Below are 26,618 nucleotides of genomic sequence, written 5' to 3'. Positions count from 1 at the left end.
CTCCCGAAAAGAAACCAAAAGCCATGCATAAAACATTTCTTAGTGAAGATGAGCAAACTTGCAGTTAGAAGTTCTTTTCTCTTGGAACGAACAATTTGAAGAGCAAATGAAAGGGAATATACAGGTTAACTTTATTTAAGGTGGGTTAACTTTATTTAAACACGCTTGCCCTGTCAACTGAAGATGATTCCACAAGGGGCGTGTGGATACAAAATAGATGAATTCAAGTAGTGGTCATTTATTAGGCCAAGGTAAAGCACCTTCGTGAGAACGGAATTAGTAGGGCGTATCTGATAATGAATTGTAATTAGGTATTTCGCCTGCGGTGCCAAGTCTAACCGGCCAAGGTCAGTAGCTCTAGAGAAAACGAATTCATTAGTTAGGATAGTGTTTTCTAAGCCTTAGAAATACCCGGCAATTTGGTGTGTTTTACTAAAGCAATGACACCTTCACAGGGAGAAAGATTCATGGTACCGTCTCATGACAAAACCATTATAAATCAACGAAAAGCATTGATGACAAAAAGATTTTTGTAGCTTTTCTATTTTTGTGTTTTGTTTTGTCTAAAGATTTATCCCTTAGTGTAGCAGCGGTAAGAATAACAACTGAATATTTAGATAGTTTCTGAGAAGTGACCTGCAAAGCTAGATATGAGAACTCAGTGGTACTATGCACATTGTATTTGGCGTTCAATTAAGACTCAACTTTACTCCACCCAAAACATCTTATTAAAAGATTTGCTTAACGTAGCCCTTGAACTTTTATCAGAAAACACACCCATTCTCCAAATAAATAGTTTGCTGTTGGAAGTCTGAACTTCATCTCTGTTGGAGATGGATGTACTTGCTGACTTGGTTTCATGTCTTAAGTTGATTTTCCTTTTTACTTCACTGGATGCCTGGGAAACTCCTTCCTGTCCAGGACTTGTTAAAAAAATATGACAAAAACCATCTACAAGAAAGCAAAGAATATTACATTATTTGCCTCGGTTTGTGGGAATCATTAGATCCGCCCCCGTTTTTACTTTGAAAGTTCGTTCTGGCATCAGGATCGTATCATTTGGTTCAGCCAAGCCGTTCTCCCTTAGCGGGTGTCGCTTCCTTTGTCTGCACTTTGTTTTGTCTGCATTAATATCATTAAAGTGATGTTATTTCTTTCTTCTTGTATTCACTTTCACGTTAAATCACGCGATGAGGAAAAATCTAAACCCTCGGCCGGCATCTGATACTGGTTTACCACGGATTAAACTAATTCACATTTAATCATAAATACTTTTTTCTTAATTTATTTTTCGTATTTCATATCCCAGAATCAAGCCATGCATCCTCAGCAGAGAATAAAACATCTGTCAGGGCTGATTAATTTGTTGCATTCATTTGTTTTCACTACCTGTGTGGTTTTAAAGGATCTTAGGTGTATAGGCAATGCTTTAACTAGATTATAATGCACATTATCCGTAAGGCTGCAGTGATCTGATATCTGCTATGTTAGCTCCCTTGTACAGGAGTTTTCCATAACATCAGACGGTATAAATTGATATAGGTTTTTATTTTATTTCTGCAGTAAATGGTGTTTTTGGACGTTGGATGTAATGCATGCAACGTTCTCTGCGTGAGGCTTAACGCGTCGTGTCTCTTCTTAACCAGACATGACCCCTCTTTGATAAAGATTTATTGCCGGTGCCAATGTCCTTTGTTTCCACCTATTTTAGAAAGATATTTTCACTTCGGTAACCTCTACAAGTGACTCTTGTTCCCAGCAGTACTCGCAATAGTCCTCCCAGGAATCTGTTAGCTTCTTTGACCAGGCTGATTAGCAATCTGGACGCAATATATCCAATGCGAACATATTTTGCTCCTTTTCACTTGCATGTGATTAAGTTTTATCCTGGATTTTCTTTTTGGTTAAACGTGCACAAGTAACCTCGCTTAACTCACAGATTCAGACCTTGGTGAAGCAACCTTCTAATGTTAGCAAAACTGTCTGGATAAGGTGGACCAACGCAAGGTTCAAAACAATAATAACAATGCAATATTAACAGATTAATAATAATAGTTTAATTTATTTGTTATTCCGAACAAGGACTGACTTCGGAAACTTCCATAAATGACCTTGTTTTTATTTGGTCTTATTTCCAATCAGACATAATCGTTTTTCTCCAACTGTTGAGGATGACCCGACTCCTAATACAAAATGCACATTGAACTTTAGAGGTAACTTAACACAGTGCTTGAACCAGGACAATTCCAAGGGAGGGAGGGGGGGGGGGGGTCCTTGTACTCTTCGATCGCGAAAGCTAGTATGTAGTTCCTCCTTAGATCTTACATTATTCTTTAAGGGGTTTGGTGGATCCTAGGATAATTCCAAAGGGGGGTGGCTGTTTTCTAGAAAGCCAGTATGTTGTCAGAATTTACAGTTTTCATTTGACCTGATGATGTTGTCGAGATGACAGTGAGACGTCTTTTACAACTAGTTTTCTTGTTAAGAATCTTGTTAAGCATCTATATAGCACGTAGAAAAGAAAAGTACAGCATGGAAGTGCGGCCAAATTCTTCTAATATTTTCATTTTGACTGCTTATTCTGATCAAGTTAGGGTTTTTATAAGTTCAGCTATTCCTATTTCATAGGGTGGTAAGGGTGAAGGGGAGTACGAATGGTTAAAACATGTCAAGAAAATAGGTATTTCACGTAAACGGTCACATCATGTTTCACGAAATAAATGTTTTGCATCCTTTGAAAAAATGAGTTGTTAAATTCAATTGAAATCCACAACATAGCATCTTTACTGAAATGAGTGGACAATGACAAGGATTACTACTACTTCTGTTTTGTCTTCTTTTTCTCTTGATTTGTTTATGACTACTGCTAATGCTACTACATGTATCTTGATTAGTATTATCATTTTAGATGATATCTGACAATTGGCCTTGAATATATATTATAAATATTTAAAACACTCATTAATAATTCATAAGCTTATGGTCCAATTGGAGCCACCATACACGTCACGTGCATGAACCTTTATACCCGATAAAGTCCTCTTCATTAGTATTCAAGTGATATAAAGACACATATGTCTTTATATAAAGACACATGTGATCTTTATATAAAGACCACTCGAATACTATGAGGATGACTTCATCAGGGATGAAGTATGCATCCAAGTTTAGATGAAGACATAGAGCTTCATCAAGGCCATAGTCAACCCTAAGGATCTTTGACTAACGTGCCTGTCTTTGGCTTGGCACGCAATATCCAACTTGTGGGAGCTTCTATTGAATCTGGTTGCGCATGCCCGTGACGTCAAATCTCTATCGAAGTATAAAAATCCATGTTCGTGACGTGTATGGTGGCTCCAGTTGAACCAAAATCTTATAAATCGTTCATGAGTGTTTTAAGCAGTTCAAAAAACTCGTAGATCGTGTTTTATCAGGTATAAAAGCACTCGGCTATGCCTCGTGCTTTTATACCTGATAAAACACTCCTACTCGTTTTTTAAACACTACATATATATATATATACACTCGATTGCAGAAACGTTGTAGTATACATTTATACATTTATACAAATACCTAATGAGATGCATATTGCAATTTTACATTTTTAACCCTCAAAACCAATTGATTTATAATCTGTAGGATATAAAACACAAGAATAAACTATTTTGACCTTCATTGAATGAAACAAATAATAAATAAAACGAGTTTTCTGTTTTGCATATCATTAGATATACTGAATAAATTAGGTATTTGCATAAATGTATACTACAACCTTTCTGCAATCAAGTGTATATATATATATATATATATATATATATACAGCCATTTGCAAAAATTATGTCCGCTTCCATATGTATATACAAGTATATCAAAAACATATCAAAAATTGTGGGATATCATCCCTGATGTTTTTTTCGAGTTGTCTATATATATGCACTTGATTGCAAAAAGGTTGTAGAATACATTTATACACATATCTAATGAGATGCAAGATATCAAATGAGATGCAGAATGTAAAAAAGTAACTTATTTGGTGTTATTTATCTTCTGTTATATATCAGAGACATAGGTTTTGTACAAAGTCAAGTGAAAAAAGTTTTTTCCACAAAATGTAGTGGCTAAGCAATCGTATTTTAGCATGTTTTACGTTCTGCCCCTCAGCACCTTATATATATATACAGCCATTTGAAAAAATTATGGCCGCTTCCAATATATATACAAGTATATCAAAAGCATATCAAACATTATGGGATATCATCCACGATATTTTTTTTTAGTTGTATATCACTAGGGCTTTCTGAAAAAAAATCAAGAAAGATATCCCGCCGTGTCTGATATACTTTTGATATACTTGTATGTATATTTGAAACGGCCATAATTTTTGCAAATGGCTGTGTATATGTTATATATATAATAATTCTAGAGTATATAGAAAGAGCTGATGATATATGACCAAACCTTGCACCCTGAAATCCAAGACGTGTAAAACTAAAAACAAATGATTGCCGGAATGAGATAAAAATTATCACATCAGCAGCAGCCTTGTAGTTTGCGCAGCCGTTAGAATACCATTGAGTAATAATCCACTGTTCAATAGATAAACAAGATGAACTTTGCTGGATGTATTATGTACAAACATTTCTTGTGCACAACACAACTAATGCTACGTTTTATGATAGACAACTTTGAAGCTTTATTAATAAGACTCGGTATCTCCAGACAAGATTAACAAAATGGCAGTCAAATAGCTAGAATATGAAACTAGTTATCAATGACCCTGTCAAGTATGGTTTATAGCATGTGTGTCAGATAATCATTGATTTCTGGCAAAGAACCAAGATTTTCATTTTGGGTTGCATGGTAAACTGTTCCTCGTTTCGCTCTGCTACCATGGCGGGCAGCTGTTTGGACAACGTTTGAGCACACGTGCGACGAGTCATCTCCGTGTTTCATTTCCAAATATAGCTTAGACTTCCTTACTTTACTAGGCTAATAAATCCCTGTCATAAACGACTCGGTTCACGGAGACGAAGGTATAGCTAGCAGTTCGTTGCTTCTCAGGTTCCTTAGTTTCTTTAGTGACCGTTTCGTTTGGTTCGAAGTAAACGCATACCATCTTCAGTTTTTCAAAAAAGGCAACTCGGATAGAACTAGGCCGGTAGCAATGCGTGAACGCCGGCGAAAATTATTCGATTTTGGTCGATTAAATACTAGTCTATTTTTAGCTTTTATCTAGCACTTCGCCACATCTTTTTCATGTCAAAATAAAGGGGAAGGCGTTGGCGCGCTTACGAAGCAGACACAACGGTGACTATTATAAGCTCTCAAATAATCTGAACTGTCAAATGGAAAGGTTAGTTAAGATATTCACTAAGTTCCTTTAATTCTGGCCAACTTAGACGAAAACAATTCCAGTTGGGGTCAGTGTTTCTTGTAGAAAAATATTAAACTTTGCGCTGTCTGGAGAAACTGAAAATGCATCCCACTGAGAAATATAAAAACACTCGTTTGGTCGTTTTGATCCTTGGAAATGCAAACGGCTAGAAACCCTGTGGATCTGTAGTGTCTCCATACAGTCACAAACATTCTGATCTCGCTGAATATTTAAAAAACTGTTCTATTATATAGAACACTGACCAGGCCCCCATAGGTTAGGAGACTTAACACAAGACCTCCCTGATTAGAAACTCGTTTTTAAATAGAAGTTAAATCTTTCCCTCTAGACACTCCTAAATATATTTAAAGCACACAGTTGTGTTAACTCGTTTAGTACTTAAATAATTCAAGGTTGTTATTCGATCAACTGCGCCTGTGTCTCTGTTTTGCTTAGTATTTTATTACTGTCTATATACTGTTTTGACTGACCATATATTCACAAGAACTATCTCCTCTCTTCAGGTCATTTACAAATTAAAATCTATTTAGAAAACAATTCTTTTTGTCGCAATTTTTATCATGTCTACAATCTTGCCTCCGTGAGCGCACACACGCAAACTGAACTCATTGCCAAACCATTTCTCTTTAATCATTTAACATTCTCTTTTTCTAGAAAGTCAGCGCCTAGACTGGTAGCGCTTTTATTTCTTAACGCAATCTATTCGAGATGAATTTCATATTGCTTTCATGGATTTTGATGATCGATCTTATCCTGATAAAAATAGCCACTAACTTGACAGCTTTTGCCAAGTTCTTGCAGGCGCAGACGACCACTATAGTGAGCCGTGAATGTTATGTCTGACTATAATGGAAAGTCCAATGTAAATATTTATAAGCGGAGATAACAAAAAGAATTGTTTGGTCTAACTCAAGATTCTAAGCAGCTTGCCAGTCTTTGATAAAGCGCTGTTTTTGCTTTAATCAATATTATAAAGCGCCGGCAACTCGACTCATTGAAAAAAATCGAAATATTAAAATTAAAGTGAAGGAGAAGAATAGAGAATCTAAAAAGGATATTTGCCAGTATTCAAAGCTTTAGTTTTTTTAACACGCATTTAATAAGCAGAAACTACATGAACTATACTTTTGAATCAGTTAGTGATATAATTCATTGTTTTTAGATTCACTGAACCAATCTCTATTCTGTCTGTAGAGCTTACATATCTTCTTCTGAACTATCATGGTGGGCAATTCCATTACTTTTGACAGGACTGTTCTCCGAGTTTCCATTAACGAGTTGTACACTTCTGATGACCGTACGTGACTCTGGGCGCCGAGGGCTTCCATAGCTGTAGACAAAAGAGGAAGCCGGATGATATCTCTGGGATTTAATCCACGCGTGCATGGAACTTAACTCGTTTTCCAGTTCCCGACAAAAACTGTCCTTTTGCTCCAACTTAATGCACATATCTCGTACCTCTTGTTGAAGTACTTCAAGAGACTCGTTCGATCCATTTGCTTCGCTTCCCTCTTTATCCAACTTATATCTTCTTAATTCAGCTTCCAGACCGTTAATTATATTTTTTTGCTCGTGTGTTTCATCTTTGTATCTAGCTTGGCAAAGTCTTAAGTCTTTTTTGCACTTTCGAAGCTCTTCGTAAAGCTCTTCCATTTTTTTCGCGTTTTCTCTCTTCGAAAATTCACAAATGTCCTCGAGATCTGATTTTTCTTGCAAAACCTGCTTTGTTTTGGCTTCACTTCGAATGAAAAGATTTTTGAAGTCTTTTGCAAGAAGAGAGCTTAGCTCTTTCACACTTGGTAACTCTCCATTTTTAGAGTAGCCAAGAAGAGTGTGATAAATATTATCCTCGTTGAATGAAACGACACGGTCAACATTGACCTCTTCTTTTACTCCATTCTTTATATGCGAATAGGCTTCTTCAAAAGCATTCCATCCGTGGTCATTTTGTGCCACAACATCAAGCATATCTTTAGCTGTTCTCTCTAAAGACATTGGGTCCTTGGATGTGGGAGTTGAAATAACTTCCGAAATTTTATTCGACTCCGAACCTTCGTCAGACTTTGTTAGGGAACTTTTGTAAGCGTACTGTCCCCTAGGAGAACAAGGACTGGTACCATGGCAGTCGGAGTTGATGCAAGATATTGTCGAAGGGGCAAAAATTCTGGCTGGCGAAACAGGACCTAACATTGCCAAAGGAGTTCCAATTCCATTTTCGACTGTTCTTCCATTTGTTCTGTTTCCCACTGGAGACCAGGGTCTAAATGCAGATCTCCGGCACATGATTTCCCCCCCTGTTGTTGTAACAACTCCATTAGAACAATAGACGTATCGTTCCTCGCTTACTTCCTTATCCTTAGGACTTGCTGAACTTCTTCCATCTTTGGGTTTCTTCTCCGGAAGAGATGGACTTATCCGTGACTCTCCAGAATGCGAAGAATTGTATTCCTTGTCTGCGAGTCCTGTTTCCACATACTCCCGTTTGAGCCTTCGTCGGCTTCCCTCGGTGAATTTACTCGTTAGCATTTCCCACATCATCTGAACATGTATAGTAGGGTGATCATTACAAAGCATCAAGTAAAGACGCCAGTGAGCGCTGTCAAACCCCCAGTGACATGTGTGTACCTCGCCAGAACTGTGGGTATGAGTGACAAATGTTCTTGGAGAAAAAATACCATCGCACTGTGAACAGGTTACGCATTCAGCGTAAGGATCTGTATACAGGTCTATCTCAAGTGTTCCAACACATCCGCCAAAACACTCGTGATATACCTCTAGACTGTCCACCGAAAATAGCCGGTTAATTCTGGCGAGGACGGTCGAACATGTTAAAACTCCAATCAGTCGAAAAGCATCGCTCTTAGAGATCAATCCTGCAGAGGTACATGACCAGGGAAGCACTCCAGCGAGTTTGAGAATCTCAAGTTGTTGAGGTGTGCACCGAGGGCAGAAAATCTGGAGACGATCGCGTGCAGTATTGATAGCCTGGGTACTGAATCCTTTTAAAACTTTATCAACCAAATCTTTAAAACACAGTCTCTTTTCTCCGCCGTAACTGAAGCACGCCAATGGGAACTGGTCTACCAAAGTTTCCTTGAATTTCAGAGTTCCTTGATCACGAAACTGCACATGCATTCTTGTAGTAACTGACCTCAATACAGGATTTAGTGTTCGTTTACTATCGACAGACGAAACAATAACTTGCTTCTCTTTTGAGTCTGTAGTAGGCCAAGGCTTTTTGCCAACTCGCTCGCCAAATCCTTTGGGACCTGAGATGGAGTCTGTCGAACAGTCTCGATACTTTTGAAGGATTTCGTCCAGCAATGGATTCTCTGTTCTCTGATATTTTTCCTTCTCCATCTTCTGACGGGCTGTCACCTAGACACGGAGATAACCAAGCGCTATTTTACTGGTCTATTGAAGGAAGTACAAATCTCACAACACTACCGACTGCTACCAAGATACTGCACATGCTCTGGGGACACGTGATTAGTTCAAAAATAACTCGATTAGTTTAGCAAAATTTTTACTGCGATTTAACAAGAGTTGACACAGTTTTAAAACGTGACTGAAAGCTAAACCGTCGGATTAGAGTTCATTTCAGGCAAACACTTCGAAGTTCTTTCTAGAAATCAAGTGATCTTACCTTTAGATACAAGAGAAATACTGTTATTCAATCCCTTAAAGAGGCAACGAGAACCCAGTGGCGTAAATAATTGAACTGTGAATAGCTTTTCCAATAAAGCAGGGAGAACAGGTAGAGGATTGCACTAGAAGGGTTGTTTTAGGTTTCACAATATTCAACTTGCCAGGTCAATTACTGCCTGACTGAGCTCAACCAATCACATCTGAGCTCACCAGACAAGTCTTCACCAGGAGAGAATGCAAAATGTAAAATGTTTTCGTTTAGTCATCGAGACGTGGTCTAGACATATTGATTGTTCTGTCTAGACTTCCCCGTGACGTCTAAAGGTTTAAGGCTTTAGGAGCTAAGATGTGTTAATAATGGGGGTGGGAGATCGCTGATCGCTTCTTTTCTGTCGCCTCACGATATATTTTAATATTTGCTTTATCCGACAGAGTGCCTCTTAGGTTGCACGCTCGCCACCGTCCACAGACATATGGCGGGAATAATCAGGAAATCACTTGAAAACATGGCGCCATGAGCGTTAAGATACGGTGAGCTAGAGAAAAGTAGTCGCCATTCAATTATAGAAATGAAGGAAAAACCCACAGCTGCTTTTGGATGTGCTAAAATATTAATGAGCCTTGACAATGAGACTCACAAATAGAAACCTTTTAGCTCAAAAAACATCAAAGTCTTTTCTAGTGCCAAGATATTTTGTCTCGTTCGGTCGAGCAAACAAAACCACTCTTTCGAATTTAGTCAAAAATACCATTGTTTTTATTCCAACACGTTTCCTAAAAGTCTACCACAAACATTGTCTGACTGAAATATCCTATATAAGCCTTTTATATATTTTTCGCTGTGTATATATATTATATATATAGTTTTTTTACTTATTCTTATACTTCAGCAAGCTCATAAACATATATATATATACATACATACGCTAACATATATAAAAATACAGTGATAATAATGAAACAAGAGATGACTTATAATTTTTACTTGTTGTCCGCGTTCAACATCCCCCTCTCTTAATTGCTCTTGTTCTGGGGAAGAAAAGAACAAATTAAAGAGAAAAAAGGGAAGCAGACTGAACTAAAATTTTTTGATTGTTCTGGTTTTCCTCCAACTTCTTTGTTATTGGATACATATTTTGTTTTGATGATAACTGTGGTTTCTAATTATCATCCATATCTATATTAAATAAAGGAATCGTTTGCTTCTAAAGAAATTATTGTCTGAAAGATTATGTCGGCAAGGGTCCTCGGCTCTGTGGTCACGGAAATGACAACTCTTTTTTAACCTTAAAAGAATAATCATATATTCTCTTGAGATGAGTTTAAGAGATGTAAGAGGAGATAGATTGCCCATCTGGTACTTCTATCCACTGATTCCTATCTAAGATCAAGCAAGGCTCGTATCATGAAAACAAGAACTTGTCTTTCACAGATAATGGTCCAGCGTGATTGACTAATGTTTACTTATGGCTAATTTAGGCGAGACAAAGTTTTCATGAATGATCAGCACTAAATTGGGGAAAAATCGTGAGTAAAAAAAAAGCTTGCTATCTTTTAAAGCAGAAATTCGATTACGTGCGCTCACGTTTCGTTTCGTTTTAGATTCCCTATTCTCGGCGCCAAACTGACGTTGCCAAGGACTATAATAAGAGCACATGTATGCTTGTCTGACCTGCACGAACACCAACAAACATCAATCAATTTATAAATATATCTATTTCTATTCTGACCCTCAATCGACTCAAACGAATAAAAAAAAAACACAGCGAAGACCGAGGACAGAATGTCTCTTAGTCAAATTCACTGAGATTTTACAACTTGTTTTTTAAAACGTTTTATGGTATTAGTATATCTTTATTCAAAGCACTTGGTTTTGTTAGAAAATTTGGATCGAGACAACAATCAGACTGGCCGGTGTCAGAATTTCTTGGAAAAACCATCAAGCCACCTGTGTGATTTACTTTGACGATAAATAATTGATAACACAATGTAGTCTTGAAAAGCCAAAATGACTGATTAATACACAACGCGACAGACACCAAAAAAGGTTTTTCGTGGAAAGATCTCGACAACCGTGAAAAGAACATCCCACACCTACACCCGTTTGTCGATAGCAGTTCAATTCTCACTACCTGAACCACTAGTGTCTTATGTTCTTTGACATACATGGATATCGGATCTCTCTGGGTTATTATCAAACTATTGGTTTGGTAATTATTTAGGGGACTTCAAAGAAAGTCTCACAATCCGTTATGCTATATACCCATACACAAATCTCACGTATCCCTGGCACATATCGCTTTTCGCTTCCCAAATGTTTATTACCATTATCAGTTCCATTTTGAACTCAAAGCAATGTATTTATGTTTAAAAGGATATCGATAGAAAACAAAAAGTAAAGTTAAGCCTGTAATTATAACATCATTTAAGGGGCATTACAGTTAAGCTTGTGTGTAGTGTTCACGAACAATACTTTTGAAGGTATCTTTATAGCATTGCAGTGTTTAAATAGATTGATAGCCAGCCTCATGGTTGATACGCCGGGGCTTCCGTAGCATAAAGTAGTCAGTTATCGTACCCGGCTGCTACGCTATCAAAATTGCTCTTCCTCCCTCACATTGTTAGTGGTAATTTTTTCTAGAAGGTCCTAGAAGCTATAGTTTGCAATTCTATACATGGCTGACGACTTAAAAAAAAAGTAAATCTAAGAATAAGAACAAAAGGCCACGTTGAAAAATAAGCTTGCTATGATTCAGGTTGGCCTATTCATAGCAATCAATGACTAGTGACGGGTGTCGTTCATTTTGGTCAAATGATTGATTGACAAAGTCAAAAAAAAGTCGAAAAAACCCGACTACATCTGATACATTGCATTGTTTTAAACGCCTCGCTCGTCAACCTTGAAGCCTTTAGTCTCAATGTCAATATTGAGTTATTTTCAAGGCAATTTTAACTTGATCTACTGGTGCTACAAGGACTTTAAGCCCTGGAGTGGCTGGTAATTGGCCCACAGACGCTTCGTATATCTTAGGGGGTCCTGAATTTTAAATTTCTTCAAGGTCAAATTTTTTAAATGAATTCCTAAAAGTTAACTAAGAATATGGAATAAGATAGAATAAAACGAACTAGACTAGAATAGAATATGCGTAAGTTACTTTAGAATAGAAGAAGTATATTCTTTTAATACCAAAGCTGAAGGCAGCTTCAAGGCATTGCTGCCCAACCCGACCCTATTTCGTATCTTATGTTCCATTACAGCAAAAACCAGCCAAAGTCGCACAACTAAAAAGAAAACTTTTCGTGCTTGTCTGGATTTTGAATAAGTGGAAAACCAGCATGGCTCTCAAATGAACCGTAGACTGAACCAATCAGAAACGCAAACTATTCGTTATAAGCTTATCAGCATAGCAACTTTTAAGAAAACTACTCCCAAAGCGTCATATAGTTACAGGTGAAATGATAGGCTTGATTGAATCCGACAGAAAAAACTATACGTTTATCGCAAAACACAAAAAGTAAGGAACTTTAACCTAAAATATTTGAAAAAAATTTATGTCTAATAATAAGATTTCATCGAAAAAACATATGAAAAGACGTTTGGCAAATATTATAAATAGAATTATAGAATAATTATAATTTGAACCTGTTACATTAGGTTCTAGAAATATCTCACTAAGATTTAGCGTTTTTCAATTTCATATTTTCTGGTGGATTTTCAGTTATGTTAAAATCATTTAATTTAAATTAAAATCATTGTTCAATGAAAATAAAATTAAGACACAAAATTTCTTATTTCTTATTTGGCCAGTCTCTTTAAAATGCTAATTTTCAAATATTATTATAATTTTATGACATTTTATTTCATTTTAAGTTATCAGGTTGTTATGGTTTCGTTTTTTTAAGTTAGTTTCTTATGAAATAAAAATGGACGCATTTAAAATGTATAAAAGCCATAGGAAAAAAGGAATTATTGGGGTTTTAAATAGATAACGTCAAATTATGAGCATGAAATAATAATCATATACAGACTACAAATTACAGGCTAATAAACCAGTGATGGCTCAACTAGATTGAGAATCTACTTTTTAATTATCTAATCTGAAATCTTAAAGTCTCTATGAGGGTTTGTTTGGAAATTTCATACACTACAGGAAAAAAGTGATAACAGAGAATAAAAAGTAAATATTTAAAATATAAATACCTTAATCAGTGAGAAGAGGTTCATAAAACCTTTAACATATTTCAAATTCAAAGCAATCATGTAATTCAATAAAAACTAAATTCTAATTTCACTTCAACACATAAAATAGACTTAATAACACCATGCAGGTGTGGGCTGAAGGCACATTTAATAATCAGACAGCTACTTAATGTCAAAGAGTGCTCTGATTACTGTAAATATTGGTCTGTCTGATATCTATCCCTCATTTCTTTTATATCCCATCTGCATTATTGAATCAGACAATATAGTATGGTAGTTGTGATCATGAAATCTCTCTCTCAGAATATATTATCATCTGTCAGGTGGTGTATATGATAGCATTTCATTGCATATGCTCTCTTATGGTTCTGAGTAAAACACATTCTATTGATAGAAAGTCTTCACTTTGCGATTCTCCTTTGCTGGTTTATCTGATAATGCCAGCAACCTTTCTGTCTGAAATCTATCCCATATTCCCATAGTGACTGTACCACTAAATATATGAAACTAAAATTGTATGGAATGTTCTCTAGCAACATCACAATGCAAGCAACTTGTGGATAACACTCTTTTTTCATCTTATTAATATGGCTGTATTATGTTTTATCCCACTTCATAGAAAAGACAACCAATCAGAATGCAGCAAAGCTGTTGTATATTCATTGGTATTTCACTCTTCCCTCCCATTATGCACTGCACTTTGAATTTATGAATTCATACTAATTCTATGGCATAGACTAAAAATATTAATTTATAAAGCTATCTCGTGGCATACCATGAAATATCCCACTTGTCACTTGCATTTTCTTTGTAAACACATAGAAATTACAAGTGATGCATAGGATATACCATCATATACCATTCAAAAGCATTATATATCCATTACGTGTGCAGCTCTATGCAGTACTTATTTGACAAGTCATAACAATGCCAAATATGTTTGCTGACATTTTGCTCACACTTTTATTGCATTATTTTTTATCTTGTCAAGCAATATTCCATAAATATGCAAAACAAATTGGTGTCTACACCTTCCAGACATCCTCACTTATACCAGAAACTGGTAAAGCGAATTATTATTATAATTACTATTAAGGGAGATATGTAACTGTTAAACCTGTATTATATTTACAGTATTCAGCTTCATTATTAGAACTAGATAGATCTGGTAAAAAACGTTCTCTCAATGCTGTTATGAAATTAAAATAAACATCTTATTCAATTAATTGGAAAAAATATATCACAATTCATGCTTTGAAAAAAGCAAATAAGAACCCAAGCCACCTGTTGTTCAAAACTACCAAAAAGCAAAACATTATTTATGAGTAGTAGTAGCCTGCTTTTTAAGATTACTATACAGCATTTCTAAGCAAAATTTATATATAAACTTTTTATATGGATTAGATATTTTTGAAGTTTTTAAAAATTTTAAAGTATATGTTCATATAGTTTTGCATGTATCATTTGCCATCCTTATATGCATTTGCTAATGTGCTTTTTATAGATACGTATTTTGTCTATAGTTTTTATCATCATCATTATCATCACAGCCATCATCATCAACAATATTAAGGTAAACAGTTAACCCAAAATATGAAATTGAAAATTTCTCAACACAAAATCAAATTCACACTTCATTCAACAGAGTGAAGTGAGACAAATAAAATATGGAGAATTCTTATTTCTTTCTGTACGGTTTTAATTTCATATTAAAATATTATAAAGTACAAACCCACATATAATTTTTCCGATATTTAGAAATAATCTTTATCTATTCTTATTCTTCAAACCAATAACTATAAAATTATTTTATAGCCACGTTACAAATGAAAAAACATTCAAACTAGTGTATCTTCATTACTTATTGAAAAATGCAGTTTATAAAATACAAAAATAGGGTACTTTGTAAAATTATATTTTAATTTGTAGCTGCATCATTCAAACTATCATAAAGCATGCTTCTTTACTGATATTAAGATTATCACTTGCAGAAGTTGAAATCTTAGTTTAATCAGTTAAATGTATTTTAGCAATAATAACTATAAGTAACCATAAGCAGAATATTTACAGAGCATGAAATGGCTACTCTACAATTCATAGTTTTCATGTAGGGGTCATTAGCACAGTGGTTAAATACCATAATAGCCAGTTAGTACTTCCTTTTTCACCGACATAATTATTGCAGTAGGTAGAAAGGAATTACAGTGTACTAATGGAGAAGGAAATACTATCATTCAAAGTAAATTGTGAGTTGAGTGCTGCATGTTTTAAATTTATATAGAATGTAGTGGTAGTGTGTTGGAGCAAATTACAAAGAAGAGCCCCGTACTGGGAGTGGTGGTTGTAAAATATACTATATGAGCAAGTAATAATATGGGACTTGCACTTTTATTCCAAGCCAATCATCATATTTTATTTGCAACACTTAGATTTACTAAAAATGTTGCAAGTCTAATACTGTGAAAATCACCCAGCCATGGAATAGGCCTGAGTTTTCTTATGACAGCCAAGCCCACTTTTGGGTGATTGCACCACCCATTTTCATAAATGAGTTCTTGGCTGTCAAAAGAAAGCTCGGGTCTATTCCACACCTGGGTGATTTTCATAGTAATTTAAATTCAAAAATATTTTAAGCGAAACGCTGTGTTTGTGAAAACTTTTTTTTACCCCCAACATTACTCGTTTGCTGCACTCATTTGTACAGTGTCTGCATACACAGTTGCAAAATCATTGTTGGCTTCAAAACATACAACATGGGAGATGAGACCAAAATGTTACATGGTATGATACCTATACTTGTAAGATGGTCATTAACTGTTGCACTGACAGTAAGCATGGCGGCTTTTAACACTTTTTGTATCTACTGTGTACTGTATCTCAAATAAATAAATCAGGGGGTACAGTATTTGTCATTTCCCAACATACGTTTTGGTCTCAGCTTCTATGTCTATGCTTTTAATCTGACAATGACTTTTCAAGTGAGTGCATACTTGAATGTAATTGTTTATAAGATATTTTATCAAGGTTCATGAAAAAAATCTAATATCAGCATACTGTTCATGTTCCTTTGTATAAATACGACCAAGAAACAGACTGAACATGAAAAAATATCAATAGTATTCATATTATAAACAGCACAATTAAGTTTGGCAAACTTTTGGAATTGAGATTTCTTTTGGAATAAGTTTGGCTTGCAATTATTGACTTTAATTTATGGTTTAGTAAACACATGATTATACTTCAAAAGTCAGGGTCTGAGTAATCGTCTTCTTCATCCCAACCTGATTCAACCTTTCCTGTATCTGGAAACTCTATCTCTTTATCATACATGAAGTCATCATCACCTGGTTTAATTCGATTTTTCTCAAAATCAATGTCCATAGCCGCTTTACGTTGTCTTAACCTTTCATCATCAAGCTTGTTCATATCCTCGTTTGGGTTCAATTTTACATTTATGTGGTAAGATGAAGGTGGTATTGGTTCAATTCCTTTTAACTTATCTTGAATCATTTGTAAAAGTCCTTCAATCTTTGGATAAATGAGCGAATGAATGAATGAATAAAAATGAATGAATGAATGAACAAATGAACAAGTGAATCTATAGTATATTTATGAAAAGCTATGAAAAAGTGTGTGAATAATCGCAGATTTCAAAACTTTAAAGACCCATTGTCACTTACCGTGATTCATCACAGTTTGTTTACATTTTGAATCGTGTCACCACTGAAAAAACAATTCTAACCTTTTGAATAAACTCTTAAAAGAATGTGAAAGAATCATTTTTGTGCCTTAGTGCTATGTCAGAAAAGGATTTAATATGAAGTTATTATTCAATATATGAATCTTTGAATTTCATGGACCACGAAATTCATCTGTGACTGCGGTGCATCATGGTAAGTGGCAATGGGCCTTTAACAAAAATTACAGTCAAACCATCTCAAGCATGAACACATAGAGATTATTAATGACTTTATTTTTGCATTCTTCATTTCATTATTTGATTGAAACATTTATTATTAAAAACAAATCTTCAATAATCAAAAAATTATGATAGTTTGGAAATTTGATTAATAACCTAATCGGCTAACCTGTTGCTATGTACGTTACCACCCAATTCAATCCTTCTGGTAATAGAAGCGTTTGTCTCTACGAATTCAACTGTGAAACCAAAATATAACGAACAATGAAACTTACTCCCATGTGGATGGAATTGGGTGGAAACGTTTATATCAATACGTTAGCCTATTAGGTCTATTTGGCTCTTGTTTACAGCAGAAACAGAAGGTATGTCATTAGTATTACATATTCCTTGCACAAAAAGTTGTTCTTGCATTTCAGCAGCATATATGTTTGGCTTTTGTTTATGCTAGGCTTTGAAGATTTGTTTTCAATAATGAATGTTCAAATCAAATAATGAAATAGTCTAGCTCCTACACAGCCGCTATGTGTCGCCATGCCATGCTCGCTCCCCTAAGTAGCTACTTAGAAGAGTGGGTGTGACAACACTAATAGCATCTGTGTAGGAGACTAATAATGTAATCAATAATGCAAAAATAAAGTCATTAATGACTTCTATTTGTTTGAGGTAGTTTGACTGTAATTAACAATATTAATGAATGTATACATAATAATATACTAATACTTATTTACTGGGAGCAAAGGAAACAGTGTGTTTTGCAGTCTCAAGACATAAATTTCCTGTAGCAAATCTGAGGGAAATATCAAAAAAACACACTGATTTTCTGAGGTTCCAGCTAATAAGCATTTTGTTATTTAGCAATTGACAAATAACACAATACAATTATTTCATTGTTTGATTTTTTAAACTTAGAAAAACTTAAATTTATGGTGAAATTACTATTTGTTTTGTTTTTTATAGGCGTATTGCCTACTTGAAACTTGTTGCTGGGAAACTGTGAAATTTGATGACCAATCATGTGGCACACACTTGTCCAATGAGAAAACATAGTCTTTGACAGTTGGTATATAACAATATACACTTAACGTCTGGTTGCAAATGAAATAGTTTGTTTTGTTTTCCCAAGAGTCTCGATGTTTCAGGAAGCTGAGGGAAACATCAAGACTTGAGGAAAAACAAAACTAAACTAATTTCCTGAGGGACCAGACATTAAGTGTTTTGTTATATAGCAATTGAGAAATATTGAGAAGTCAGTTTATGAAAAAAGAACTTTATTTAGCAAGCTAATTGCATGAAAACTGACCATGATTTTACAATTATTACAACTCACATACGGTCTTCTCTACCAAAAAGCAAGGAAAGTAGCAATAGCATTTTTAGTCACTTTTTTTGTATTTTCTGAATCCTTTTTCTCAATAAAAGTCTGTAATTTTTCTGTAGAAACACTGGAAAATTTCTATTGTTTCACTTCAAGCTCCATTTGTACTGAAAATTCAAGCAAAGCATCTGCTCCCACTCTTTTGTTTTTGATTGGAGCAAAATATCACACCATCATCAATTTTCACGTTCTGATCACGTGCACTTGTTTAATTTCCCAATTATTGTCACGTGCAACTTATTTCCCGACCGGGAAATAAGTAACTTATTTGCTGGTCAGGATACATTTAGATTTAACTAGTGTCACCTGGTCACCTTTCAACCCATGAGAGTGTTTGTTATATCAGAAAATGTTGTAGCTTATAACAACACTATTTATTTCATTCAGTTGGTTTGAGCAGACAACCAGATACATGGAGATAAACACATGTTAAGAGCTTGATATCGTTTTTGTTCAGAAGTCTCCATATCATATTGCGAACTAGCAACTCTGTGAGGGAGTGTGCGATATGACATGGAAAATGAGTGATATTTTAAAAAATATCAGGCTCTTAACACGTAGTAATTTGTTTATTACACATTTAGGGTCAATAAAATGACAAAATTTGCAGTTTCCAGTTTACAATGAAGTGATATCATATCACTTCACTGATAATTATGGTTTTTATTCACGGCTTTATCACACAGATATTGACCCTAAATGTGTAATAATATTTCATTTACATGTACATTTTATTACCTGTTTATGAGGAATATTTTGAAGGTATTTCAAATGATGGTCACTTCCTTTAAGATGTTTAGTAGCTTCTGATATACTGGGAAAGGAAAAAAATTCCATTACATACTATGTTTAGGATGGCTTACATGTAATTGTGTCTTGATAACCGCTTTTTTCTGTAAATTTCACATTATTTCAATAAACAGACAATTGTAGTACAATAATAATTGTACTTAATAATAATAACTTTAATAATAATAACTTTATGTTGTATTGTGCAAATTCTACATACGTACTCAAATGCGCATCACGGACAAATTGTAAACTAAATCATAATAAATATATATATATAAGTAAAAAGTAAATATATACATACATGCATATAAGAATAATATCAATAAACAGATTTACTCAATAAAAATGTCTTAAGCTGAGATTTAAAACATAAAATAGAATTGGAACATCTAATTTCAAGAGGAAGATTGTTCTATGTATGATTTAGGCACGGTGCACAAGAAAGCATGATCAAACAAAGGTTTCTTAGAATAAAGTAGGAGGATAACTAATGTTTCTTGCAACTATTGTAGATTATAAGCAAAGAAAGGCAAATAGGCAAATCAGAATATAAGGCTGCGTTCATAATGTATAGCAGAGGGGGGGGGGGGTATAGCAGAGGGGGGGGGGGGGCAGGGCAGGTGAAATTAAGGGGGGATCTAGAAAATTTTGGTAGGAAAAATGGGGGGAATGGACAAGTTTTGGAAGAAGCTATAAGCCTTGTTTAGGGGGATCACATTTTTTGGCATGACTTTGGAGGGGGGGGGGGGGGTGTTAAGAATTATTCTGGCCAAATGAAATATGTCTGTCTGTCGGTACCTGTCTGTCTGTCTGTCATTTCAAATTTTTACCTGATCCCCCCCCCCCATGCCATACATTATGAACGCAGCCTAAGACCAAGCCTACAAATTGAACATGGGAACTCCATGAACTCCTCTATAAGATGTGGCATAAAATAAAAAAATATGTTTACACACTGTAAATTTTAAAAAAATATGTTTACTGAAGATTGCAAAACTTGAAGCAGAACTTTTAGTACTATTTCCTGTATATTCTCCCAGGGTCAGAGTGAAAAGTGAATCCAGTTGGTGGAAAAGACAGCAAAAGTGGGACAGTTGGCGGCTGCCATGTTGTTTCTATGGTTTCACCCGACATAATTACTACTGGCGCATATTTTAGCATGGAGGCGTTTCCACCCTTTTTGTTCCAGTTGCAGTATTTGATAGAAGCTTTTGTGCCACCAGACTGGCTGCATGTCAGGGTAACCCTATTTCTGTACCCAAAGCCTTCTCAGCTTCCTTACAAAAAATCGAAGGCTCTGGTAACATACAGTACCTGAAATTTTTTGCATAGTCATCTGCTTCCAGTTTGCTGATTTTACAGTCAATGGTTGAAATTTAATAATACTTTACTAATAGTGTTAATCATGTTAATCACAGATAAAAAACTTTTCCATAAACAACATACAAATAAGCTTGATTGTCTTTGTTTTGAAGAAAAAAGTTCGTTTTCAATTTATACCAGAAGTCAGAATATGTGGATTATACTCATATCTGACGACATCTGGGTCATCCAGTTTGTGTTAACAGAGCCTTGGATTTCTTGGTGAGTAGGGTCTGGGTACAAGAATGAGAATGACCCTTGTACCTGATCTGACTTACGACAGCATTATTATAGGAACAAATTATTTCCTTATAAGACCAAGAAAAATTGGTATACAAGAGAACTAATAACATAAATAAAGTTTGGTACTGAGATTGTCTCTGACTGTTCAAGAAAAATGAAATATTAAAATATCAAAAATTAGAGAGGATTCTGGTGCTAATGAAGGGAGGGTCATTAGGGGTTGGAAATTGGATAATGAATACTTCTGTAAACAGCAAGAACACAGTCATGCCAAGGTCATGGCACTGCCAAACCAATTGCATTGTGCTAGAAAAAATCAGCCTACAAAAATTGGACAAAACATCATGGTTGGGGAAAGGCATTCATATATGGTACCGAGATTTTCACAGTCATATGAAAACTGCTAAAAAATAATGAATTCTTACTTGGTATCTGCATTGAATTTCCTTATTGGTATTGATCTTCTGTGTAATTTTCCTGTAAATATTGAAATAATAATGAAGGTTGCTGCCTTACTGTACATTGAATGCTTTAGTTATATTTTAAAAACCTGATTGCAATTTGAAGTATTTCTTCTGCAAGTTTTTTAAGAGTCATCTCAGTAAGAAAAATGATAAGGCAGAAATGCTAGGTGACCAGCTTTCAATCAAAGCCAATTTTCATTAAAAAGCTTATTTTACAAACTTTACTTTGCTCTAGCTACCTCTGCGATTCAATGCTAAAAGACCAATACTGGGTTGTCTGACATAAGAACCATTTTCATATGACCCGTATCTGCCCGGGCTCATGCTCTTGAAAAAACCTTCGGGAAAATGGCGTGAGCAGGGCAGTACATCTTTGAGCCAGCAGGGTTGTACAAATCAATACGGCCCTGCTCGAATCCACACGCTTTCTCATTTTTAGCTCTTATTTACTATTCTTTCTTTCTTTTATTTTATTATTTTTCTTTTCATGAGGGTCATATGATAAAATGCTTATTGACTGAGTTAGGTCGGGCCGTACGGGAAAATGTTTGGCTCTTGGTCATTTGTACAGAGCCAAATATTTTCTCGTACGGCCCTCCCACTCAGTCAATAAGTACATAACGGTTGGTATTTCATATTGCTAACAATACCTGTAAAAGACATCATTTTTTTGTAAATATTGTAAAAACAAAACAAAAAATTATTAAAGAAATCCTGGAAAAAAAGAATTTGCCACAGTGTGAAGATAGAGGTTAGGACATTTTCTATTTTGTTTTATTTAGTGTAGATAACATAGCTACAACATTACCGGAAAATGAGCGACAAACTAGCATGATGAACGAGCGAAAAAAGTACTCGTTTTGTTCTTATGGTAAGAGTATTCGTAGTCCATACATGATCAAAAACAAAATCATTCGAAAAAGCACTTTTTGAATTCCACAATTAAACAAATCCAAGAGATTTTTGACAAAGTTTAAAGCTAAATAACATTCCTAAAATTACTGGCAAACGAGCAAAAAACTAGAATAACAAATGTGCAAAAAAAGTGTACCTGTTTTGTTATTATGGTAAGATTACTTTCATTTTTAATTTCATTCAATAATTTTATATCTTTCTACAGATAATTTATCTAAATATTGAATGAGTTTTAAAATTACACCAAATATTCAACTGTTTATTGAGCTTTTCGACCTAGTACATGATTATAAAAATGAGCTTAAATTTGTGTTGTTGTGAGATATGTTATGGTATAAAGAGCGGTACTTTGTCTTTCACTTTCAAAAGCTAAGAAAATATTTAAAAACTTTTCCAAATGCCAATTTACTGACAAAAAAATTTTTTATTTTTTTGTTATTTTCTATTTTGCCTCAGTTGTTCTTGTCAAGTATAACTGAATGTAAACTTATTAGTTTTTCAAAAACTTTTGTTGTTACTTGAAAACTGGTAAAGTTGAATTTTCAAAATCTAGTAAGCTCATGTTTTCAAGCTTCTCGAAAAATATAGTTAAGACGTTTATGAATGAAAATACGGTTCTTGTAAAAACATAAAACTTTTGATGTGGATAATTAACCAAACATTGTTATTAGTGTAAAAGAATTAAGTAAAAGTAAGCTTATGTATTTTGCTCACCTTTTGTTTTACCAGTTTTCAAGTCTGTTTCATAGTCTTGATTTGTCCATATATAAAAAGTTCGGAAATCTCCAAAATTTTAATTTCAATGAAAGACATCCGAGGTAAATTTCACTAAACCTGATATTGTATTGGTTTATTTGTAGTTATCTTTCGTTTTATAAGTAAAATTAACCAGGAATTCAAAGCTTAAAAAATGTCGGCCATGGAACGAAAACTTTGTCGAAGAATCTTCCAAGAAAAAAACTAGCCCCTGGGGGGGTTGGTGGTGAGTTGTGTACAAAATTCATATAAGTAAGATCGGGAGAGTATTCTCGCGCAAAGAAAACGATGTAGTGCATTTTGATTCGTTTTCAGTGCATGCTTTTTATTATGGGAGACATTATCTGAATGTTGGATACAAAAATTGAAGTTTTTTTTCCGATTTTAATTTTATCTTCCACATTCATTAAAATTGGGCTCACTGTGACTTGCGTATCAGGAGCTCCGCTTTTAGGCAGTGGCTAAATATATTTAAAAGTATGTTTTCACGTTTTATACTGTCGCAGTATTTTATATCTATAAGTAGTAAAAATACCTGTAAAAAATGAAAATACCTCTTTTTATTGGAGGGGGAAGGGAAACATAATATGTGTGGGTGTGGAGGGGGGAATGTCATATCAATTTATTTGTATGCAAAATATTCTACTGAGTAAAAGTTTTTCTGCAGTAGGAAAGGGGAAGGTAAAAATATGCAGATCAAAAGTAAAATGCATCAAGCCATCCCTCCACCTCTCAAAAGCTTAAATGACACAGTGTATCAATATAACCTTCAATAAGCATCATAGTTTAAAAACATTCACAAGTGTTAACTTTATACACGTTGATGAAAACGGAAATAATACAAGGTTAAAGCTTATCATGTAAAATATGAACGAGTTTGTTTTACAGCTGTTGTAGGTTGTTTTGCAAATTGTGTTCAACGTACATTACATTACCTGAAGATTTCTCCTCATAAAATACCACAAGGGTCGGTGGATCGTATCTAACTCCACATTTCTTAGGTGAATACATCGTAGATGAGAATTCCAAGTGTTATTCCAGTGCTTCTGTCATGTTAATTGCATCAGAGTCGGATTTCGCTTTTACTATCCATTCTGTTTATGTTTCTGAAACTTTACATGGTCAGCGGTCTTATGTTTAGCTACGCATGTTCTCTGATAATTCATATATACTGCTGACCATGAATTAATCATAATTGAATTAGATATATTATCACGGGTAGCCCAAGCTAAATTTCAAATATAAAAATACTACCGAAAGTTTCCTTTTTTCCCGTATGCTGTGGAGATTACCGTTTAGGTTAATTTTTATTTTTGAAATAAGAAATTTAGGGCCATGCATCTAGACGCACTGTCGAATCGCACTTGGTATGGCAGCGCGTGAGTATCTACGGCTATGCCCGTGATTTAGTTTCCGGTATAGCAGTACCGCTATTACCTAGTGACTGATCAGGAAGCCGTCCTTGGCTAAGGGAGAGGTTAGTCGTCCCCTAGACCGTAAAGGATTTACACCTTGCTATTAGCAAACATAGACCCAATATGTCGTTGCTGTCGGTTACGCCCAGGTCACGCCACTGCCAGACCAATCACATTGCGCGAGAAAAAAAAGCTTTAATAACTGCAGTTTGTGCAGTTGTCAAATGAGCGAAGCAGGCCGCTGGGTCACCTGATCAACACGTTATCTTACTTGGCGTTGCTTTAGCGTTACCATGGTTAAATGGCAGTAGTCACAGTTTCTGCGCACCACTGGATTGATTTTGTTGTTGCCGATCTTGTGAACTTACAAGTTTGTTTAATGCAAGTGCACCGAATTCTTTTCCTTTCTTTTCCTTTTTCTTTTTCTTTTTCTTTTTCTTTCTTTCTTTCTTTCTTTTCTTTTCTTTTCTTTTCTTTTCTTTTCTTTTTTTTTCTTTCTAGAGTTTTGATTCCGTTTGAACTGAGATCTTTTAGCTTGCTGTCCGATCCAATCATCAAATCCACACCTGTTCAGTTTTTGGCGCAATCCATTATAATCCTTCCTTGATCAGATGCTACATGGATCACTGGTATGTAAAGGAAATAGGATTATATTCCATATTAAATTTGACTCCATTGAAAAATATCTTTAAAACGAAATCAGACAAAGACTGAAGGTACCTTGAATCTGAAAACGGAAAAGTGCGCATGCTCAAACCTCACTTTTGTTTTTATTCGCCCCAAACCGGCAATTAAGCTTTCATTCTCCGTCTTTTGAAGAATTCCACCCACTACTCCTTCCTGCTCCTTTGATTTTTGTCTATCAAGAAAATTGTTTTTCTTAAATTGGAATTTAATTTATTTAGTTCATAGACGTCCGTGCTAGGAATAATTGGAAGTGATTGGCAAGCCCTAATGAGATTTATAAGGCGCTACTGTTTTCTATCCCTCCTCAAACTGAATTAAAGCCTTATAGGCGACTATAGAATCAATTCATTTTAATTTTTTCTTCTTCTTTTTCCCCCCTTTTTGTTTTTGGTTTCATTTCATTTCTTTGTCGTCCATCTTAATTTATTCATTTTCTTGTTGTCTTCTTCTTTTTTTCTTTTTCTTCTTTCCTTCCTTCCTTTTCTTTCTTCTTTTCTTTTCTTTACTTCCTTTTTTCTTTCTCTCTTTCTCGTTTATTCCTTCTTCATTCCTCCTTTCCGTAATTCTCTCTTTCCTTCTTATTTTCATTCAGTGTATTTTTTTGTCTTAACTGTTCGAGTCTCTTATTCGTTCTATTATGGCTGTAAAAGCTTATTCGGTGCACTGTCGTTCCTATTAAAGTTAAAAACATCCATTAAGATTTTTAAAATTTCATTATTTCATTTGCTGGAAGCGACCTTTCAGTATGCACGTACGTTTTACTTGATTTAAACCCCTAGCGAGAAAGTCAATCGATTCCCATTAAAATGTCACCTTCTAAAAAACCGAACTTCGAACATGACAAGGGCCGCGGTGAATGAAATACATGGCGCCTAGATAAAAATGACATGATTATTTTCTGTAATTTCGAATCAAAAGGAGCGAATAGAAAAGGAATAGGTGTCCTGATCATGTATGAGTCACCTTTGAAGGGAATTTAGAGGTCGTTCAGTGAAATGTCTAGAGCGTTGGATGGATTTTAACAATTCAAGGAAATGAAGACCAAACAAAGGCTCGACTAAAAGTCTTGTAGCGCTAGCGAGAGATTAGGGTTTACAGTCGATTCATAAAACGTTGTCGTTGACCAGCCTACGCGACTGGACCGAAAGGAAATCTGGGTAGACATCACTGAAGCGATTGACTGCATAGCTTTATCTGATTGATTATGCTCAATGGCTACAGGACGAGCTCGAGCGTAAAGTGTTGAAACGTTTTTTTATAATGCCTTCCCATTTTTAAAATTGTAAACTGAATCATAGCTACTTTGTTTTTCTTTACTTAGACCCCAAGCACATTTAATGGGTTCTTGATCGCCATAATTATCTTTACTACTAGCAGGAATTAATTCAGAACGAATATTTAACCGCTTCAATGATTTTTACCCATATTCCTTTCGGTCCAGTC

General features: G+C 34.9%; 2 protein-coding genes across 2 annotated transcripts; both read right to left on the bottom strand.

The window, feature by feature from the left end:
• Nucleotides 1–5,816: 5,816 nt before the first annotated feature.
• Nucleotides 5,817–9,193, bottom strand: LOC116301979 (ski oncogene). The gene is made up of 2 exons (XM_031711157.2): nt 9,042–9,193; nt 5,817–8,773 (listed from the first exon to the last, which is right to left on the bottom strand). The coding sequence occupies exon 2, from the start codon at nt 8,753–8,755 to the stop codon at nt 6,593–6,595; it is 2,163 nt and encodes a 720-aa protein (XP_031567017.1). The 5' UTR covers nt 8,756–8,773; nt 9,042–9,193; the 3' UTR covers nt 5,817–6,592.
• Nucleotides 9,194–15,146: 5,953 nt separating this feature from the next.
• Nucleotides 15,147–24,197, bottom strand: LOC116301980 (centrosomal protein of 19 kDa). Its single transcript, XM_031711158.2, has 4 exons — nt 24,009–24,197; nt 21,364–21,415; nt 19,280–19,355; nt 15,147–16,772 (listed from the first exon to the last, which is right to left on the bottom strand). The coding sequence occupies exons 1-4, from the start codon at nt 24,082–24,084 to the stop codon at nt 16,485–16,487; spliced, it is 492 nt and encodes a 163-aa protein (XP_031567018.2). The 5' UTR covers nt 24,085–24,197; the 3' UTR covers nt 15,147–16,484.
• Between the last annotated feature and the right edge of the window lie 2,421 nt (nt 24,198–26,618).

Source organism: Actinia tenebrosa, unplaced genomic scaffold (assembly GCF_029948245.1).
Source record: "Actinia tenebrosa isolate PJP-AT-01 unplaced genomic scaffold, QUT_ActTen_1.0 PGA_scaffold14__42_contigs__length_11649687, whole genome shotgun sequence".
Lineage (NCBI taxonomy): Eukaryota > Metazoa > Cnidaria > Anthozoa > Actiniaria > Actiniidae > Actinia > Actinia tenebrosa.
This window is presented reverse-complemented; position numbering and strand designations above follow the sequence as displayed.

What these genes read in the sequence shown, in the direction of transcription:
- LOC116301979 (XM_031711157.2), bottom strand. Translation starts at nt 8,755, where the DNA reads ATGGAGAAGGAAAAATATCAGAGAACAGAGAATCCATTGCTGGACGAA.
- LOC116301980 (XM_031711158.2), bottom strand. Translation starts at nt 24,084, where the DNA reads ATGTATTCACCTAAGAAATGTGGAGTTAGATACGATCCACCGACCCTT. An exon ending in AAATTCAATGCAGATACCAA is followed by an intron (nt 19,356 to 21,363) that starts GTAAGAATTCAT and finishes TTCCTTTCCCAG; the next exon opens with TATATCAGAAGCTACTAAAC. An exon ending in AAAATATTCCTCATAAACAG is followed by an intron (nt 16,773 to 19,279) that starts GTAATAAAATGT and finishes ATTTATCCAAAG; the next exon opens with ATTGAAGGACTTTTACAAAT.